At 41.8% G+C, this 20973-nt stretch overlaps 1 protein-coding gene across 12 annotated transcripts in view; it reads right to left on the bottom strand.

Annotated features, from left to right (window-relative positions):
- tmem39b (transmembrane protein 39B) overlaps positions 1–20973 on the bottom strand; it is a 137339-nt gene that overhangs the window by 35187 nt on the left and 81179 nt on the right. For 3 of the 12 annotated variants that reach the window (XM_087976634.1, XM_087976635.1, XM_087976642.1), the window contains one exon: positions 4201–4548. The exons of 2 other annotated variants lie outside the window; for them this stretch is intronic. In XM_087976634.1, the coding sequence (XP_087832760.1) occupies positions 4312–4548 (237 nt within the window). In that variant the 3' untranslated portion in view covers positions 4201–4311. Of the gene's footprint in view, positions 1–3782; positions 4035–4200; positions 4549–12272; positions 13271–20973 lie in introns of those variants that run through there. 7 more of the 12 variants (XR_015752106.1, XM_087976636.1, XM_087976638.1 and 4 more) reach the window with 7 other exon arrangements.

Raw genomic sequence — 20973 nt, 5'->3', positions numbered from 1 at the left:
TTTGTACACTACATTAGTTTTGCTCATGCTGGGTATCGGGTCCTTCGTTTTGGTGAGTTGTTGTCTGAGAGTGGCTGTTGGACTACCAGATTCTATGGACTACCTAAAGTGCACAAACCAGACATCCCACTCAGACCCATAGTATCACTACCAGGGACACCATCACACAAACTGGCTAAAGAACTACAGCAGAAACTGAAACACTTGATCAACGGATCCAGACACTCTATACAATCAACACAGGAATTCTTGGACATCATCAGAAATATACACACAGACAAGGAAGAAACCATGCTCTCATTCGACGTAACGGCACTGTTCACGTCTATTGACAAAGCCCTAGCCAGAGAAACAATAGCCAACCTGCTGAACAGACATAACAGACAACAGGACGTTGAACCCATCAACAAAGATGGCATACTTAAACTACTGGACTTGTGCCTCACAACACACTTCACATTCAACAACCAGATATACGAACAAATCAACGGAACACCCATGGGCTCACCGATCTCGGGACTCATAGCAGAAGTAGTAATGCAAAGGTTAGAACAAACAGTCTTACCACAAATTCAACCCAAACTCTGGGTCAGATACATTGATGACACCTTTGTAATCATTAAACACACAGAAATAGAGAATACACACCGGATCATCAACTGCACACTCACAGGAATCAGATTCATGAGAGAGGAAGAAAAGGACAACCAACTCCCATTCCTAGACGTGAGGGTACAGAGAACATCAAATGGAGAATTCACCACTAAGGTACACAGGAAAGCCACACACACAGATCAAGTCCTGAACTATGAAAGCAACCACCCCAATACACACAAACAAAGTTGCATCAAGACACTATTCAAAAGGGCCAGAACACACTGCAGCACACCAGAACTGCAAAAAGAGGAAGAGGAACACCTATACAAGGTATTCGCAAAAAACGGATATCCTCGCAATTTCATCAACAGATGCCTAAGGGAAAGGCAACAGAACGAGGACATGCCGCAATCCAAAGGACTAGCCACACTACCATACATCAAGAACATATCTGAAATGACAGCCAGACTATTGCGACCACTAGGACTTATAACAGCACACAAAACAACAGCCACTCTCAGACAACAACTCACCAAAACGAAGGACCCGATACCCAGCATGAGCAAAACTAATGTAGTGTACAAAATACCATGCAAGGACTGCACAAAACACTATATAGTACAAACAGGAAGACAGCTAACGATCCGCATGCACGAACATCAACTAGCCACGAAACGACACGACCAGCTATCCCTAGTAGCCACACACGCAGACAACAGCAACATGAATTTGACTGGGACAACACTACCATTATAGGGCAAGCGAAACAAAGAACAGCCAGGGAATTCCTAGAAGCATGGCACTCATCCACAAACTCCACCAACAAACACATAGACCTGGACCCAATATACCGGCCACAACAGCGGACAGCTGAAACTGACAACTGGAAGCGGCAGGGACAGGCCACTATAAATGCCGGAGGAAACACCACAGAAGCGCTTCACAGGAGGCTCCCAAGCACTGAGGATGTCACCTAGACAGGGGACGAAACGTTTGCAACAAAAACTTCCAGCTCGGCGAACAGAACCACAGCAACGAGCACCCGAGCTACAAATCCTCTCACAAACATTAAATAGTACAGTAGGCGTGAGGGGCTGAATTGCCTATTTCTGCTCCTCATTCTTCTATTTCCATATATACATTTGAATTAGATGTTTGGAAATTACAAAATTCAATTAGGGTTAGCATTAAAAGTATGTGAATCAGTCAGAATGTAACAAGTAGAGTGTCATTTTGAAAAGTAGGAAGCTTTGTACCTTAATGCACAAAGTATGTGGAATAAGGTAGATGAACTGACGGCACAAATCCAGTTAAGTGGATATGATCTTATCGCTATTATAGAGACATGGTTAATGGAGATCAAAACTGGGAACTGAACATTCATGGATATTTTGACCTTTCGGAAAGACAGGACGGAAGGTAAAGGTATTGAGGTAACACTATTAGAAAGAAATTAAATGAAGACATCTGCAAGAGATGATTTAGGCTCAGGTGATACAGAGTCGAATAGTGTGGCGCTGGAAAAGCACAGCCATTCAGGCAGCATCCGAAGAGCAGAAGAGTCGACACTTCAGGCATAAGCCTTGCATCAGGAATGCAGATGATAATGAGTCCATTTAGGTGAAGGTGAATAATAAGGTAAAGAAGACATTGGTAAGAGTAACCAGTAACCCCAAGAGTAACCCCAAACAGTAACCATGCTGTAGAAAAGACCATTAATTAATAAATAATAGGAGCATGTTTAAAAAAAGCAATAATTAATGGGTGATTTTAATCTTCTTGCTGATCGGGTCAATTAGATTTGAAAGGGTAATTACAACAAAAATTCATAGAGTGCATTAAGGATAATTTCCTAAAGGAAAATGTCATGGAACCAACCACAGAGCAGGCTACCTTGGATCAGGTCATGGAATGGCAGGTTTAATAAATAACTATAGAATAAAAGATCCTCTAGGAGGTAGTGATAATAGCATGATGGAATTTGCTATTCAATTTGAGACTGAGAAACAAGTCAGAAACAACTATATTTAACTTTTGGGAATAACAATGAAATGAGGATAGAGTTAGCCAAAGTAAACTGGACAGATAGATTAACAGAAAAATCAGTAAGCAAGCAGTGGAATACATTTAAGGAAGTAATTCATGACTCAGCAAAAATATATCCCAGTAAGGAGGATTAAATCAACATGGATAATCAATGAAGTTAGGAAGAGTATTAAGTCGAATGGAAAAGCATATAAGGAGGCAAAAGCCAGTGATAGCACCAAAGACTGGGATTAATTCAGAATCCAGCAAAGGACGACTAAGACAGAGAAAATATATTACTGGGACAAACTAGGAAGAAACTTAAAAACTGACCTTAACAGCTTCTTTAAATATATAAAAAAGTCAGTGAACCTAGGCTCCTTAAACAATTAATATGGGGAGATAGTTATCAGGACCAAGGAAATGACAGTAGCGTTAAACAGATATTTTTCATCAAGACCTGCTGGATAGGTCTATGACAGGTGGTGAGCCAACAATAGGGAAAAACCTACATGACATTTCCTCATTAATCTACTTGCCACAGATTCATCAAAGACACAATCATAGGAGTGACTATTGCATAGTTCTTATGCGCAAGACCTGGACAACATTCAGTCATGGGCTGATAAGTGGCAAGTAATATTTGCACCACACAAGTTCATGGCAATAGCCATCTACAACGTAAAAAAGGTTAACAATCCCCCTTGACATTCAATAGCATTACTATGGCTAATTTTCACATTTCTGGGGGTTACCACTGACCAGAAGCTCAATTTGACCAACCAAATGAATACTGTTGCTGCAAGAGCAGATCAGATGTTGGGAACTCTACAGCGAGTAAGTCACCTTGTGACTCCCCAAAGCCTGTCCACCATCTACAAGGCATAAGTCAGGAGTGTGATGGAATACTCTTCTCTTGTCTGGATGAGTGCAGCTCCAAGAATACTCAAGAAGCTTGACACCATCAAGGACAAAGTAGTCTGCTTCATTTGTACCCATCTGGTATGTCAAACATTCATTCCTTACAGGAGACAAAATTCTTTTGAATACTTCAAATTATTGCTCAGAATTAAAATGTGGTGTTAAGCAGCGAGTGGAACCTTATAGCAAAATGCATCTGTTATGAACAAAGTACAACTAACTTCTCCACTAAGATGCACCGGTAATTTCATACTACTGGTGCAGTTTCAGATACTTGTTATTTATTCAACAAATCATCTGCGTACACTCAAAACAAAAATGAATCCCTTTTTAGTTCAATTTTTACTGAAATTAGTGGGAGATTGTCTGCTTCAACTTTTATGGAAAGTAGGTATGGTCTAGTAAGTCTTCTCGGTGGAAGTGCCTTCATTGTCAAAGTGAATTACCAAGATAAAAAGCAAAGAGTGCGGATGCTGCAGGTGTGCCAGCATCTGTGGAAAGAAAGCAGAATCAATGTTTAGGCTACAGTGACCCTTTAGAAAATCCTCATCTTTTTTCCCCCTAAACCATTTCACATTATAAAGTACATGAACTGGATAAGGCTATTTCAGCAGTAAAATCATACAAAAATAAAACATCAGCAGCAAATAACAATGATCCAGAGATATAAAAATATTTTAATGACAGTTACATGAAAAACAAGCATTTGTAACAAAAATACAAAGCTCTGATTGCTAACAGATTTGAGGGTGTGGAAAATAGAAGATTTTAATTAATTTTACTCTCTGAATTTCCACCTGTACAGTAAGAATATGCTTTACCCAGAACTATTCTGTCTCTGAGTAGTTTAAAAAAAGCATAATAATTACTGAAGAGAATTAATGCCAAAGATATTGTTTGGTGCCATTTTTCTGAACATATCAATGAGTACAACTGATAGACTATGATGACTCCTTCAATAACGATAAGAATGTTTAAGATCCTCAATGGTTTATTGAAGAAAAACTGCAAAGAAATCAAACAAACATCAGAATTTGTCTAGAATTAGCACAAGGAATGTACAATAATGCTTACTTTCATGAGTCATTAAAAATTACGATTTGATTTGCTGCTACTGGAAATAAACAGTGGGTGAAGCAGGAACAGTGGAGAGAGATGGAGGCAAAATCTGAAGTCAATCAGAACTGAGAAATGACAGAAAAATAAAAGATTTTGAACAAGTGAAAGGTCGTGCAGGATGGGGAGAACAAAAGGCAAGGTCTGTAATAAAATAGAGAGCAGAGAGATTCAATGACAAAAAGTTTTATAAGGCCATTAAAAGCAGGAGCAGAAGTAGACCATTCAACAAGATCATGGCGAGAATGACGAGAACGAGGGTAGGTCCGATCAAGGACAGTAGTGGGAGACTGTGTATTGAGTCGGGAGAGGTCTTGAATGAGAGGGACCGTATTGTTGAAGAGGAGAGTGTGAAACGGACTGGTAAGCTAGAAGAGATACTTGTTAGGAAGGAAGATGTGTTGGACATTTTGAACAACTTGAGGATAGACAAGTCCCCGGGCCTGACGGGATATATCCTAGGATTATGTGGGAAGCAAGAGAGGAAATTGCAGAACAGTTGGCAGTGATCTTTTTGTCTTCACTGTCAACGGGGGTGGTACCAGAGGACTGGAGAGTGGCAAATGTTGTGCCCCTGTTCAAAAAAGGGAATAGAGATAACCCCGGGAATTACAGGCCAGTTGGTCTTACTTCAGTGGTAGGCAAAGTAATGGAAAGGGTACTGAGGGATAGGATTTATGAGTATCTGGAAAGACACTGCTTGATTAGGGACACCCAGCACGGATTTGTGAAGGGTAGGTCTTGCCTTACAAGTCTTATTGAATTCTTTGAGGAGGTGACCAAGCATGTGGATGAGGGTAGAGCAGTGGATGTAGTGTACATGGATTGTAGTAAGGCATTTGATAAGGTTCCCCATGGTAGGGTTATGCGGAAAGTCAGGAGGCATGGGAGAGGGGGAAATTTGGCCAGTTGGATAGAAAACTGGCTAACCGGTCAAAGTCAGAGAGTGGGGGTAGATGGTAAATATTCAGCCTGGAGCCCAGTTACAAGTGGAGTTCCACAGGGATCAGTTCTGGGTCCTCTGCTGTTTGTAATTTTTATTAATGACTTGGAAGAGGGAGTCGAAGGGTGGGTCAGTAAATTTGCAGATGATACAAAGATTGGTGGAGTTGTGGATAGTGAGGAGGGCTGTTGTCGGCTGCAAAGGGACTTAGATATGATGCAGAACTGGGCTGAGGAGTGGCAGATGGAGTTCAACCTTGTCAAGTGTGAGGTTGTCCATTTGGAAGGACAAATAAGAATGCGGAATACAGGGTTAACGGTAGGGTTCTTAGTAAGGTGGAGGAGCAGAGGGATCTTGGGGTCTATGTTCATAGATCTTTGAAAGTTGCCACTCAGGTGGATAGAGCTTGTAAGAAGGCCTATGGTGTATTAGCCGTTCATTAGCAGAGGGATTGAATTCAAGAGTCGTGAAGTGATGTTGCAGCTGTACAGGACCTTGGTTCGGCCACATTTGGAGTACTGTGTGCAGTTCTGGTTGCCTCACTTTAGGAAAGATGTGGAAGCTTTGGAGAGGATGCAGAGAAGATTTACCAGGATGTTGCCTGGAATGGAGAATAGGTCGTACGAGGATAGGTTGAGAGTGCTAGGCCTTTTCTCATTGGAACGGCGAAGGATGAGGGGTGACTTGATAGAGGTTTATAAGATGATCAGAGGAATAGATAGAGTAGACAGTCAGAAACCTTTTCCCCGGGTACAACAGTGTTACAAGGGGACATAAATTTAAGGTGAAGGGTGGAAGGTATAGGGGGATGTCAGGGGTAGGTTTTTACCCAGAGAGTGGTGGGGGCATGGAATGCGCTGCCTGTGGGAGTGGCAGTGCCAGAATCATTGGCGACCTTTAAGCGGCAATTGGATAGGTACATGGATGGGTGCTTAAGCTAGGACAAATGTTCAGCACAACATCGTGGGCCAAAGGGCCTGTTCTGTGCTGTATTGTTCTATGTTCTATGGCTGACCTGATAATCCTCAACTCTATTTTCCTGCCTTTTCCCTATGACCCTTGGTTAAAAATTTCTGTCTCAGCTTGAACATACTTAACAACCTAGCCTTGACACCCCTCTGAGGTAAAGAATTCCAAACATTCACCACCTTCCAGAAAGAAAATCCACATCAGTTTTAAATGAAGGACTCCTTATTCTGAGATTATGCCTTCTGGTTCCAGACTTCCCACATGGGGTAAACAATCTTACTGCATCTACCCTGTCAAATCCCCCAAGAGTCTTTATGTTTCAATAGTATAAAGACAATAAGGTTCCCCAGAGTCACAGTGAGAGAGAACATACATAGATCCTTTGGGGTCAAACTCCACCATGCCGATCAGATATCCTATTTAAATCTCGTCCCATTTGCCAGCATTTGGCCCATATCCATCTAAACCCTTCCTATTCATATACCCATCCAGATGCCTTTTAAATGTTGTAATCGTACTAGCCTTCACCTCTTCTGCTGGCAGCTCATTCCATACACATACCACCCTGTGTGTGAAAAAGCTGCTCCTTAGGTCCCTTTTATATCTTTCTGCCTCTCAACCTAAACCTAAGGCCCTTAGTTTTGGGCTCCCCATCCCGTGGAAAAAACTTTGCCTATCCATGCTCCTCATGATTTTATAAACCTCTATAAGGTCATCCCTCAGCCTCTGACACTCCAGGGAAAACACCCCCAGCCTATTCAGTCTCTCCCTATAGCTCAAACCCTCCAACCCTGGTAACATCCTTGTAAATCTTTTCTGAACCGTTTCAAGTTTCACAATATCCTTCCAAAAGGAGGGAATCCAGAATTGCACACAATACTCCAAAAGTGGCTGAACCAATGGCCTGTATAGTTGCAACATGATCTCCCAACTCCTACCCTCTCATCTTTTTCAATTCCAATGAGTACAGGCCCAATGTACTCAACTTTCCTCATAAGACGGTCTTTGCATACCTATGCTTAATCAAATGAACCTTCTCTGAACTGCCTCCACTACAGTCCATGTGCCATGGCTAGACCCACAATTCCCTTAGGGATGGAATTCTAAGATTTTGACCTAGTGATGTTAAAGAACAATATATTTCCAAGTGTTAATGTTGAGTGACTTTGAAGGGAGTGTGCAGGTGTTCCTATGTTTCACTATCATTCTCCGAGATGGAAGTGGTTGTGGTTTTCAAAGTGCTGTCAAGAAGCCTTGATTAATTTCTGCAGTGCATGGTTTAAGGTGAGAGGGGAAAGATTTAAAATAGACCTAAGGAGCAACGTTTTCACATACAGGGTGGTGCATGTTTGGAGTGAGCTGCCAGGGGAAGTGGTGGAGGCGGTACAATTGTAACATTTAAAAGGCATCTAGACAGCTATATGAATAGGAAGGGTTTAGAGGGACATGGGACAAATGCTGGCAAATAGGAATGAATTAATTTAAAATATCTGATTTGCATGGGTGACTTGGAACAAAAGATCTGTTTCTGTCCTGTACAGCTCTATACTCTATGTTGTGGATGGTATGCACTGTTGCCAGTAAGCATTGGTGGTGGAGGGAGTGAATATTTGTGGACATGGTGTCAAGCAAGCAGACTATTTTGTCCTGGATAGCATCGAATGTCTCAAGTATTGTTTGAGCAGCAAGTGAGGAGCACAGGTATTCCGTTATACTCCTGACTTGCACCTCATAAATGGTAGACAGGTTCTAGGGAGTGAGGAGGTGGTTTAATCACTTGAAGATTCTTTGCATCTGTTCTGATTGCCATTGTATGCATGTATCTTCTTCAGTTTGATTTCTGGTCAATGGTAATCCCCCAGGATATTAGTAGTGCAGGATTCAGTGATGGCAATGGCTAGATTTTGGTGGTGATGCTCCCATACTATATGGATTCTATGACATGGACTACTTCAGTGTCTGAGGAGTCACGAATGGTGCTGAACATTGTGCAATCATTAGTGAACATCCCCACTTATCAGGGCAAAAGTGAGGACTGCAGATGCTGGAGATTAGAGTCAAGAGTGTGATGCTGGAAAAGCACAGCAAGTGAGGCAACATCAATTCCTGATGAAGGGCTTTTGTCTGAAGCGTCGACTCTCCTGCTCCTCAGATGCTGCCTGACCTGCTGTGCTTTTCCAGCATCACACTCTCACTCCCCACTTATTACCCAATGATGGAGAGAAGATCGTTGCTGAAGTAGCTGAAGATGGTTAGGCCTAGGATGCTACCCTAATAAACTCCTGCAGAGATGTCCTAGCAGAAATAAAATGTATTGGGAGTTTATTCATTATTACTTAGTTAGTGTATTATATATGGCACAGCATTTGTTATCTATTGACTGTATAATATGGGTTTCCTGTCTAGAAAATTATGAAGGGAAAATCAAGAAAAAAAGAAGTGTTTTGGCTCAGACTCTTTGCGCAGGAGGCCAAGCTGCAGACATGGCAACACGTCAAAGAAAGAGAGAGAGAGAGAGAGAGAGAGAGAGAGTATTACTTAGGAGGCATTCATACTCCTTCGGCTAGGCAAAACTTTAGAACTGATCACAATAATCAAAGACAGGAAAAGAATAGTAACAATGATCAGGGACCAGTATGAAGAAACATCATGTTGTCATGCAGGAGTCTCATGATTTTATTTTATTCAACAGATAAACCATACTTGGTACTACTGTGGATGCCATTCAAGAATTTGGTTGGGGCAGGGGGTGGGGGGTAGTGAATAGAATATGACAGCTGTGGGAGACAGTATACTCAGGGAACACCGTGTTCTCTGCAGCTATGACTAGTAGTTCTGAAGGTTCTGTTGCCTTAAGGACATCTCACACGGACGTTCTGTTGTTGTGCGACATACGGGAACCCTGATAAAATTAGTGCCAAGAATGATGTTCTTAAAGAAAGTTAATTATATCTCAATTGTTACCTGAGCCATGCATCAATTAGGTAAAAACAATGACTGCAGATGCTGGAAACCAGATTCTGGATTAGTGGAGCTGGAAGAGCACAGCAGTTCAGGCAGCATCCGAGGAGCAGTAAAATCGACGTTTCAGGCAAAAGCCCTTCATCAGGAGGGTTTTTGCCCGAAACGTCGATTTTACTGCTCCTCAGATGCTGTCTGAACTGCTGTGCTCTTCCAGCACCACTAATCCAGAACCATGTATCAATTACCATAGAGACAGGCAGATTAGAAAATGAAATGCATGGCTCAAATAGTGACGTTAGAAGAATGTTTTTGATTCATGTGTCACTGTCTTCAGTACTCAGAGAAGAGTAAGTTATTTTGTCAAGAAAGTTTCCATTTGAACGGTGCTGGGATGAGCGTCTGGGCCAACTATGCAATTATGGAACATAAGAATAGGCCGTCCGGCCCTTCGAGCCTGCTCTGCCACTCAATAAGATCATGGCTAATGTTTTCATGGACTCAGCTCCACTTACCCACGTATTCACCATATCCCTTCATTCTTTAAAAAAGTATCTACCTTAGCTTTAAAAGTGATTACTGTAGTAGCGTCAACTACTTCCCTGGGCAAAGAATTCCATAGATTTACAACCCTCTGGGTGAAGAAGATCCTTCTCAGTTCAGTTCTACACCTGTTTCCTCTAATCTTGAGGCCATGCCCTCTTGTACTAGTCTCACCTACCAGTGGAAATATCCTATCTATTTCTATTTTATCCATTCCCTTCATAATTTTATGTTCCTATAAGACTCCCCCCTCATTCTTCTGAATTCCAATGAATATAATCCCAATCTACGCAGCCTCTCCTCATAAGCCAACCCCAAGGGAGGGAGTTTAAACTGGGTTGAGGGATGGGGGTTCAGTTGAAGGGAGGCTTAGAAATCCAAAGAGAAAGGTTTGCATATCAGAACAGTACAGCTATATGAATAAACATGGACAGAGTGAGGCAGAAAACGACAGAGAATTTAACAAAAGTTGTACAAAAGCAAATATTGTCTTTGCTGGCAACAGAAGCAAACAACAAAATTAAAGGTTCTTTATCTGAATGTTTGAAGCATCTGCAATGAAACAGATGAACTAATGGCACAAACAGAAATTATTCAGATCTAAGCACCAGAAATACATAGTTATAAAGTGATTAAGATTGAGAAATGAAAAATTCCCAGGTACACAATATTTCCGAAAGATGAACAGAATAGCAAAGAAGAAAGGGTAACCCTGATAGTAAACAATGACATAAGGAAAAGGATCTGGACGCAGAAGTTCAGCATGGTAGAAATTTGGAAAAGATGAAGAAAAGTTTACAGTTCCCTAACAGTAGTTACACTGGTGGACAGAGAAATGAATTTATTGGTACTTGTAACAAAGGCAATCTAAAAATTCTGGGGGACTTTATTCTTCATAGGAAGAGTAGGCAAGAAAGTGAGATGGTAGAATGTTTTACTGACAGTTGCTTGGAGCATTGCATCGTGAAACTGCTGAGGGATAAAACTACCTTATAATATCTTATAAGTACTTTGTAATGAGCAAATGTTCATTAGTGATGTTGTAGCAAAGGATCCACTAGGAAATAGTAATCAAAATATCATTAAATTCTATGCTCAGTTTGAAACTGACATACTCCAAAAAAAACGAATCTTAAATGGGCCAATGAGACAGGGTGGAGAGTGCAGTAAGCCAGTGTCACTGTGTTGCAGTCTGGGAGGTGTATGCAGCAAGTGCCGTTGTGAAAAAGGTTGGGAGAGCAGATCAGTGTTAGAAAAATAGCATCAACTCGAGATAAATCCAGCAGCAGAGACACCTTTCAAATTGTTTCCATCTGCCAGAGCCAAAGTTGACTCACAGGAGAGGAAGTATGTGAGTGCTTAGTATTTCATCTCTGACTCTTCTTAGTGGCTAAGTGGTTTTAATCAGGAGATAATATTACAGCTGAAGGGTACAGTTAGGAAATTCACTTTTGAAGTATTTAACATTGTAATTAATTAATTGAATAGGATACAGATGGCTGGGCAGGCAGCTATCTGTTGAGCTAATGGACTCCAGTATGATCCATGGAAACCACATCTGCAGTAAGTATTGGTTGCTTGAGGAATTTCAGCTCAGAGCTGATGTACTGGAGTCCGAGCTATGGATACTCTGACATATTAGGCGGGAGAAGAATTACTTGGACACTACCTTTCAGAAGATAGTCATACCCCTGAGATTAATTATGTCAAATTTGGTTTGTGCAATGGTCAGAATCATAGAAATATTATGGTTCAGAAGGCCATTCAACCCATCATACTGGCACAGGCTCATTAAATGAGCATTATCCCTCTGTACCAAATTTCTGCTTTATTCTAATTCCCTTGTAGCCAATAACCATACAATGCCCTCTTGAATTCCTCAACTGAAACTGCCTTCACTATGCTTTCAGGCAGGGCATTCCTTACTCTAACAACTCGTTAAGTGAAAATGTTTTTACTCACTTCACCCTTGTTGCTTTTTCACATCACTTCAAATCAGTGCTCATGTTCTTTTCCTTATACGAGTGGGAACAGGTACTTCCTATCTATCTATCCAGCTCACTCATGATTTTTAGACCTTCTAGCGAATCTCCTCAATCTTCTCCTCTCCAGGAGAACAGTCCCAACTTCTCCAATTTATCCTTATAACTGAAGGGTATGAGTGCAAAGGAGGAAGGTATTGGAATCCAGACTTTACCTGTGGATTGGCCTTAGCCAGCATCCTTGTCCAATAATATGAGGTTCTTGCTCCCTGTGTGAACGAGTGCAGGGAGGATGAACGAACTGACCACAGCATTGTGGTACAGACAGCCATGCAAATTGAGGGACAATCAAAATATAGCAGCAATATGAGAAAATGGGGTTGGGGAATAGCTACTGTTCTTAGCAGCAATGAGAGAGAATCCCGAAGGCTGTGTTGCCAACTTAGTGCAAAGTATCAGGACATCTCTTCTGGGCTGAAGAGTGCTTTGAGTGAGAGAGAAAGGATCCAGTAGTCATGTTTCATATATGCACCAAACACATGAGATTGACTAGGAAAGAGATTCTGCAGAGGGACTTTTTTTTCATTCTTCTTGCACATGATGGAGACATCGCTGGCTGGCCAGCATTTATCGATCATCCCTAGTTGGTCTTCAGAAAATCACGGTGAGCCTTCTTGAACTGCTGCAGTCTATGTGGTGCCAGTGGATCACATGATGTTACAGAAGGCGTTCCAGAATTCTGACCCAGCAACATTGAAGGAACAGTCATACATTTCCAAGTCAGGATGGTGAATGGCTTGGAGGGGAACTTGCAGGTAGTGGTGTTCCCAAGTTCCTGTTGCTCCTGTCCTTCTAGTTGGTAGTGGTTGTGGGTTTGGAAGATGCTCTCTGCAGAGGGTTGGGGAACTTCTGCAGAAACATCTATGGATTATTAGAGATTTTTGAGGTAGAGTCAACCAGAATGCATTGAAGGGAATCAGTCGATTTGCTGAATTTGGACTTCCAGAAGATGTTCAACAACGTACTTCACAAAAAGTCACATTATAAGACCCCATAATATTGAAGGTATTATGTCGGTATGGTTAGTGAATTAGCAAATGGACAGTAAACAGCAAGTGGGGATGAGTTTTTTTTCCCCTGGGTTGGCTGTAACTAATGAGGTTCCACAGGGATCAGTACTGGGACTACACTGTTTACAATATATATTAGTGACCTGGAGGAAGGAAACGAATGTATTATCACTGAATTTGCAATGAACACAAAAATAGATGGAAAAGCAGGTTGCGAGAGGGATACAAACAGGTTATTGCAAGATATTGAGAGGTTAAGTAGGCAAAAAGTTGGCAAATGGAGTATAACGTGGGAATGCAGTTGTTCATTTTGCAAAGAGCAGCAAAAATGTATTAATTAAATGGAGAAAACCTGCAGAACATAGAACATTACAGTGCAGTACAGGCCCTTCGGCCCTTGACGTTGCGCCGACCTGTCATACCAATCTGAAGCCCATCTAACCTACACTATTCCATGTATGTCCATATGCTTGTCCAATGACGACTTAAATGTACTTAAAGTTGGCGAACTACCGCTGCAGACAAAGCATTCCATACCCTTACTACTCTCTGAGTAAGGGCAAAAAGTTGCAAAGCAAAAGGAACTTGGAAATACTAGTGAATGAATAAAAGTTAGCACACAGGTGCAGCAGGTAATCAGGAAAACTAATGGAATACAAAGTACAATACAGCATTGGAACAGACCCTTCAGCCCTCCTAAAACTGTCTTTACTTAAAGGATCTGTATCCCTCTATTTCCTTCCTATTTATGTATTGGTCCAGGTGTTTCTTGAATGCTGCTATTGTCTGCTTCCACCACCTCCTAAAATTGGGCCCTTGAAGACAGAAAGGGGCAAATTTATTATGGGGAATAAAGAAATGGCAGAAGAGTTGAATTGGTACTTTAGATCTATCTTCACTGGGGAAGACATAAGCAATCTCCCAGATGTAACAGTGGCTGAAGGACCTGAACTGAAGGGAATTTATATTAGGCAGGAAATGGTGTTGGAGAGACTGTTAGGCCTGAATGTTGATAAGTCCCCAGGACCTGATGGTCTGCATCCCAGGGTACTGAAGGAGGTGGCTCTAGAAATCATGGATGCATTGGTGATCCTTTTCCAATGTTCTATAGATTCAGGATCAGTTCCTGCAGATTGGAGGGTGGCTAATGTTGTCCCACTTTTTAAGAAAGGAGGGAGAGATAAAACAGAGAATTATAGACCAGTTAGTCTGACCTGAGTGGTGGCAAAAATGCTGCAGTCAATTATAAAGGACGAAATTATGACACATCTGGATAGCAGTAACAAGATAGATCAGAGTCAGCATGGATTTATGAAGGGGAAATCATGCTTGACTAATCTTCTGGAATATTTTGAGGATGTAACTCTGAAGATGAACAAGGGAGATCCAGTGGATGTAGTATACCTGGACTTTCAGAAAGTCTTTGATAAAATCCCACATAGGAGGTTAGTGAGCAAAATTAGGGCACATGGTATTAGGGGCAAAATACTGATATGGATTGAAAATTGGCTGGCTGACAGGAAACAAAGAGTAGTGATAAACGGCTCCCTTTCGGAATGGCAGGCGGTGACCAGTGGTGTGCTGCAGGGATCAGAGCTGGGACCACAGCTTTTTACAATGTACATTAATGATATAAATGAAGGTATTAAAAGTAATATTAGCAAATTTGCTGATGATACAAAGCTGGGGGCAGGGTGAAATGTGAGGAGGATGTTAGGAGAATACAGGGTGACCTGGACAGACTAGGTGAGTGGACGGATGCATGGCAGATGTAGTTTAATGTGGATAAATGTGTGGTTATCCACTTCGGTGGCAAGAACAGGAAGATAGATTACTACCTAAATGGAGTCAAGTTAGGTAAAGGGGCAGTACAACGAGATCTAGGTGTTCTTGTACATCAGTCAATGAAAGCAAGCATGCAGGCAGTGAAGAAGGCTAATAGCATGCTGGCCTTCATAACAAGAGCAACTGAGTAAAGAAGCAAAGAGGTTCTTCTGCAGCTGTACAGGGCCCTGGTGAGACCCCACCTGGAATACTGTCCGCAGTTCTGGTCTCTAAATTTGAGGAAAGGCATTCTGGCTATTGAGGGAGTGCAGCGTAGGTTCACAATGTCAATTTCCAGAATGGCGGGACTATCTTACGCTGAAAGATTGGAGCGCCTGGGCTTGTATACGCTTGAGGTTAGAAGGCTGAGAGGGGATCTGATTGAGACGTATAAGATTATTAAAGGATTGGACGCTCTGGAGGCAGGAGGCATGTTTCCGCTGATGGGCGAGTCCCGAACCAGAGGACACAGTTAAAAATAAGGGATAGGCCACTTAGAATAGAGTTGAGAAGAAACTTCTTCACCCAGAGGAACAGGATACTGATTGAGGAAGATCAGCCATGATCATAATGAATGGTGGTGCTGGCTCGAAGTGCAGAATGGCCTACTCCTGCACCTATTGTCTATTGTCTCCTCTGGCAACATGTGCCTGACATTCACCACCCTTTATGTGAAAAATCTTGCCTCAAACATAGGTTGCCCCTCAACCCGCTGCATTCGAGTGACAGCAAACTCAGTTTATCCAACCTTCTTCATAGCTAAAATCCCCCAGACCAGGCAACATCCTAGTAAACTTTTTCTGTACCCTCTCTAAAGCATCCACATCCTTCTAGTAACATGGTGACCAGAACTGTACATAATATTCCAAGTGTGACCTAACTAAAGTTCTATAAAGCTGCAACATACCTTGCCTATCCTAATACTCAATCCCCCTTCCAATGAAGGCAAGCATGCCCCAGGGCTTTTTATACTACCTTATCTAACTATGCTGCCACCTTCAGCGATCTGTGGATTTGCACACCCAGATCCCTCTGCATATCAATACACCTAAGGGTTCTGCCATTCACTGTATATTTTCCACCTGTACTTGACCTTCCAAAATGTATTACTGCACATTTGTCCGGATTAAACTCTATCTGCCATTTTTCTGTTCATGCCTGATCCATATCCTGCTGTATCCTCTGACAATCCTCCTCACTATCTGCAATTCCACCAATCTTTGTATCATCTGCAAACTTACTGAGACCAGCTACATTTTCCTCCACATCATTTATGTAGACCACAGACAGCAGAGGTCCCATCACTGATCCCTGTAAAACACCAGTAGTCACAATCTTCCATTCCAAAAAGCATCCTTCCACTGTTACCCTCCACCTCCGATGAGCCAGTTCTGTATCCACCTTGCCAGCTCACCCCGATACTGTGTGACTTCACCTTTTGTACCAGTCTGCAATGAAGGACCTTGTCAAAGGCTTTACTGAAGTCTATGTAAACAGTATCAACCACTTTTCCCTCAATCATCGTCATGACCTCCTCAAAAAACTCACGACCTCCCCCACACAAAACTATACTGTTTATCGCTAATAAGTCTGTTTGCTTCTAAATGCATAGAGATCTTGTCTCCAAGAATCTTTTCCAATAATTTTCTGACCACCAATGTGACACTCACAGGCCTGGATTATCCTTGCTACCCTTCTTAAACAATCGGAGAAAATTGGCTATTTAATGTGAGCCCCTATTTTAAGGGAGTTGGACTTTAACAGTAGGGAAGTCTTACTGCAACTGTACAAGGTGCTGGTGAGATCACATCTGGAGCACTGAGAGTAGTTTTGGTCCCCTTATTTAAGAAAATATTTTATTTCACGGGAATCAGTTCAGAGAACCTTCGTTAGGATGATCCCCAGTATGGAGGGGTTCTCTCATGAGAGAAGGCTGAACAGTTGGGACTCTATTCGTTGTAATTTAGAAGAATGAGAGGTGACCTCATTGAAACATATAGGATTCTTAAGGAGCTTGACAGGGTAAATGCTAAGTTTCCCCTCAGGGGAGAGTCTAGGTTCAGAGGGCATAAGACTGAGATGAAGAGGAATTTCTTCTGAGAGTGAGTGTCTTTGGAACTCCTTGCCACAGACAGCTGAGAGAACAAAGCTCTTATATATATTTAAGGCTGAGATAGATAGGTTCTTATCGCAGGGGAATCAAGGGTAATGGGGAAAAGGCAGGAAAATGGATGTGAAGAGTGTTGGATCGGCCATCATTTAATTGAATGGTGGAGCAGGCACCAGTGGCTGAACAGCCTACTCCTGTTGCTTACAGTCTTATGTGCAACTAGTGGCTAAATTATAAAGCAGACTCACAAAGATAATAATGTCAAGACTACTACTTGAGCTACATAGAAATTGACAAATGATATGATTAGAAAGGAAATGCATGGCTCACAAATTGTTGTGGGAGCAAATGGATTCCCATCCATGGGCTCTGACACCAGTACTAGGGGAAGAGAAAGCTGTTCCTTTGGGGCAGGCTACACTTGAACCCTGATAGGACCTGTGTCCTGGCAAATTAGATAACAAGGGTTGTAGGTAGCATTTAAATCTATAAGTTGGGGAGGCTTACAATGAAGGAAAATTAATAAAATCCCAAAATGAAATCAGACAGAAATGGTGCCGGGTAATGAAGAAGCAAATGATAATCAGAGTGTGATAGCAAGGAACAGAAAATATAAACAGAAGAGTGCAGTAGCAATTATAACCAGAATACATAATTACGAAGTCAAAGCTTAAGACTCTTTATTAGAAATTTTCAGAAGTATTCAATGTTCCAGAAAAAAAAGCCACAAGGAAAAGGAACTGAGGTAGCAATGTTAATGAAAAAAACTCTGCTAAGAACTTAGAGACTAGGAGAAGGAGTAGGCAATTCAAACATGATTATGGCTTATCTCATCTCAGCCTCAACTTCACCTTCCCAGTCTTTTCCTATATATCTTTACTTCATTATTGATTAAACATCTGTCCATCTCCTCATAAAATGTATTCAGGCATCACAGTAAAACAGACTAAGAACAATGGCATGAAGTTCCCATCGCAGTGAGATAATTAGGAAGAGTGGTGTGCTGACATTGTTGCAGTTAATCAGACTGAAAATCAGAATCAAACAGGATTCTGTAGAGAAGAGGCCTTTTGGTCTATCAAGTCTGTACCACCAATAATATATTACTACCTACACTATCCCACTTTTCCAATTATGAAGGCATGAAAGTAGAGCTGGCAGAAAAACCTGGCAATTTAAGCTAAAGAATAGGTTAACAGAGATACAGTAGCAAAAACTTAAGGGGATATTCCAGAAAGTGCAGAGTAGGTACATTCTAACAAATCAACAAAGTTCTAAGGTACCACAAGCCATCAGTACATAACAAAAAAGTCAAAGATGGTATCAACTCAAAGAAAAGACATATAATTGTGCAAAGGTAGATGCCAGTTCAGAGAATGGACAGGGTATATAAAAAGCAAAGAACTGGTAAAAGATGAATAAGGAAGGAAAAACAAAGAACAAATAAAATTTACAGCCCAGGAACAGGCCCTTCTGCCCTCCAAGCCTGAGCCGATCCAAATCTACTGTCCAAACCTATCACCCAATTCGTAAGGATCTGTATCCCTCTACTCTCCACCGACTCATTCATCTATTCAGATGCACCTTAAATAGTTCTACCATGCCTGCCTATATTACCTCTGCTGGCAACGCGTTTCAGGCACCTGTGTAAAGTACTTGCCGCGTGTATCCCCTTAAACTTTTCCCCTCTCACCTTGAAAGCGTGACGTCTTGTTACTGAATCCTTCACCCTGGGAAAAAGCTTATCTCTATCTACCCTATCTATATCCTTCATGATTTTGTAGATCTCAATCAGATCCCCCCATAATCTCCTTTTTTGTAATGAAAACAATCCTAACCTACTTAACCTCTCTTCATAGCTAGCACCTTCCATACCAGGGAACATCCTCGTAAACCTTCTATGCACCCTCTCCAAAGGGTCCACACCCTTTCGATAATGTGGCGACCACAACTGTACACAGTATTCTAAATGCAGCCGAACCAAAGTCTTGTACAATTTTAACATGCCAGCTCTTATACCCCGTCCGATGAAGGCTAGCATACCATATGCCTTCTTGACTACTCTATCCACCTATGCAGCCACCTTCAGGGTACAATGGACCTGAATTCCCAGATCTCTCTGCTCACAACTTTTCCCAAGGCTCTTCCGTTTACAGTATAGTTCACTCTAGAATTAGGCTTCCCAAAATGCATCACCTCACATTTGCCTGGATTGAACTCCATCTGCCTCTTCTCCACCCAACTCTCCAGTCTATCTATAATGTCCTGTATTCTTTGACAGTCCCCTACGTTTTCTGCTGCTCCACCAATCTTCGTGTCATCTGCAATCTTACTGATCAGGCCAACAATGCCCTCTTCCAGATGTACAAAGTTAAAAATCACACAACACCAGGTTATAGTCCAACAGATGATTTATGTATATCACAAACAACAGTGGCCCCAGCACTGATCCCTGTGGAACACCAATGGTCACCTTTCTCCATTTCGAGAAACTCACTTTGACTACTCTCTCTCTCCTATTGTTCAACCAGTTCTTTATCCACCTAGCTAGAACACCCTGCACACCATGTGACTTCACTTTCTCTATTAGTTTACCATGGGGAACCTTATCAAACGCCTTACTAAGTCCATGTATATGACTTCGGCAGCCCTTCCTTCATCTATCAACTTGGTCATTTCCTCTATTAAGTTGGTATGGCACGATCTACCCTGTACAAAAAAATGTTGCCTATCACTGATAAGCCCATTCTTCTCTAAATATAAATAGATTTTATCCTTTAGTACCTCCTCCAGCAACTTACCCACCACTGACGTCAGGCTCACTGGTCTGTAGTTATCTAGAATATCTCTATTGCCCTTCTTGTACAAGGGGACAACATGAGCAACCCTCCAGTCCTCCGGCACCTCACCTGTGTTTAAGGATGCTACAAAAGATATCTGTCAGGGCCCCAGCTATTTCCTCTCTCACCTCCCTCAGCAACCTGGGATAGATCCCATCCAGTCCTGGGGATTTGCCTGCCTTAATAACCTCTAGCCTACCCAAAACATCTTACCTACTTGTGTCAACATGATCCAGAGTACTCAAACTTCTAATTCTAATCTCAGCATTCATCATGTCTTTCTCCTCAGTGAACACTAATGCAAAGTAATCATTTAGAATCTCATCCATTTTCTCAGGTTCGACACACAGTCTTCCTTTCTTATCCTTTAGGGGACCATCCTTTCTCTAGTTACCCACTTGCTTCTTACATAAGAATAAAAGGCTTTGGGATTCTCCTTAATTCTGCTTGCTAAAGCTATTTCATGACCCCTTTTAACCCGCATGATTCCTCGTTTAATACTGGTCCTACTCTCCCGACATTCCTCCAGGGCTCATTCTGTTCTGAGCAGCTTGGACCTTATTTATGCTTCCCTTTTTCTCTTGGCTAGACATACAATTTCTCCTGTCATCCAATTTCTCCCGTCATTCACGGTTCATGAATCTTGCCTTTCCTATCCTTTGCTTTCAACGGGACATACCTATCCTGCACTATCTTTGAAAGCCTCCCAAATATCAAATGTGGACTTCCCTTCAAATAGCTGTGTCCAATCCACATTCCCAGCTCCTGCCGAATTTTGATATAATTGGCCTTGCCCCAGTTTAGTAGTCTTCCTTTAGGACCACTCTCATCTTTGTCTACAAGTATTCTAAAACTTACAGAATTATGGTCACTGTTCCCCAAGAAACCCCCCACCACAACTTCTACCACCTGGCCTTGTTCATTCCCCAGTACCAGGTCCAATATAGCCCTTTCCCTCGTTGGACTATTGACATACTGCTTTAGAAAACTCTGCTGGAACGCTTCTTACAAACTCTGCCCCATCCAGACCTCTTGACACTCAGTGTATCCCAGTTAATGTTGGGAAAATTAA

This window comes from Chiloscyllium plagiosum, unplaced genomic scaffold (assembly GCF_037043375.1).
Source record: "Chiloscyllium plagiosum isolate Xiang-an unplaced genomic scaffold, Cpla_swu_hap1 HiC_scaffold_30, whole genome shotgun sequence".
Taxonomy (NCBI): Eukaryota; Metazoa; Chordata; class Chondrichthyes; order Orectolobiformes; family Hemiscylliidae; genus Chiloscyllium; species Chiloscyllium plagiosum.
This window is presented reverse-complemented; position numbering and strand designations above follow the sequence as displayed.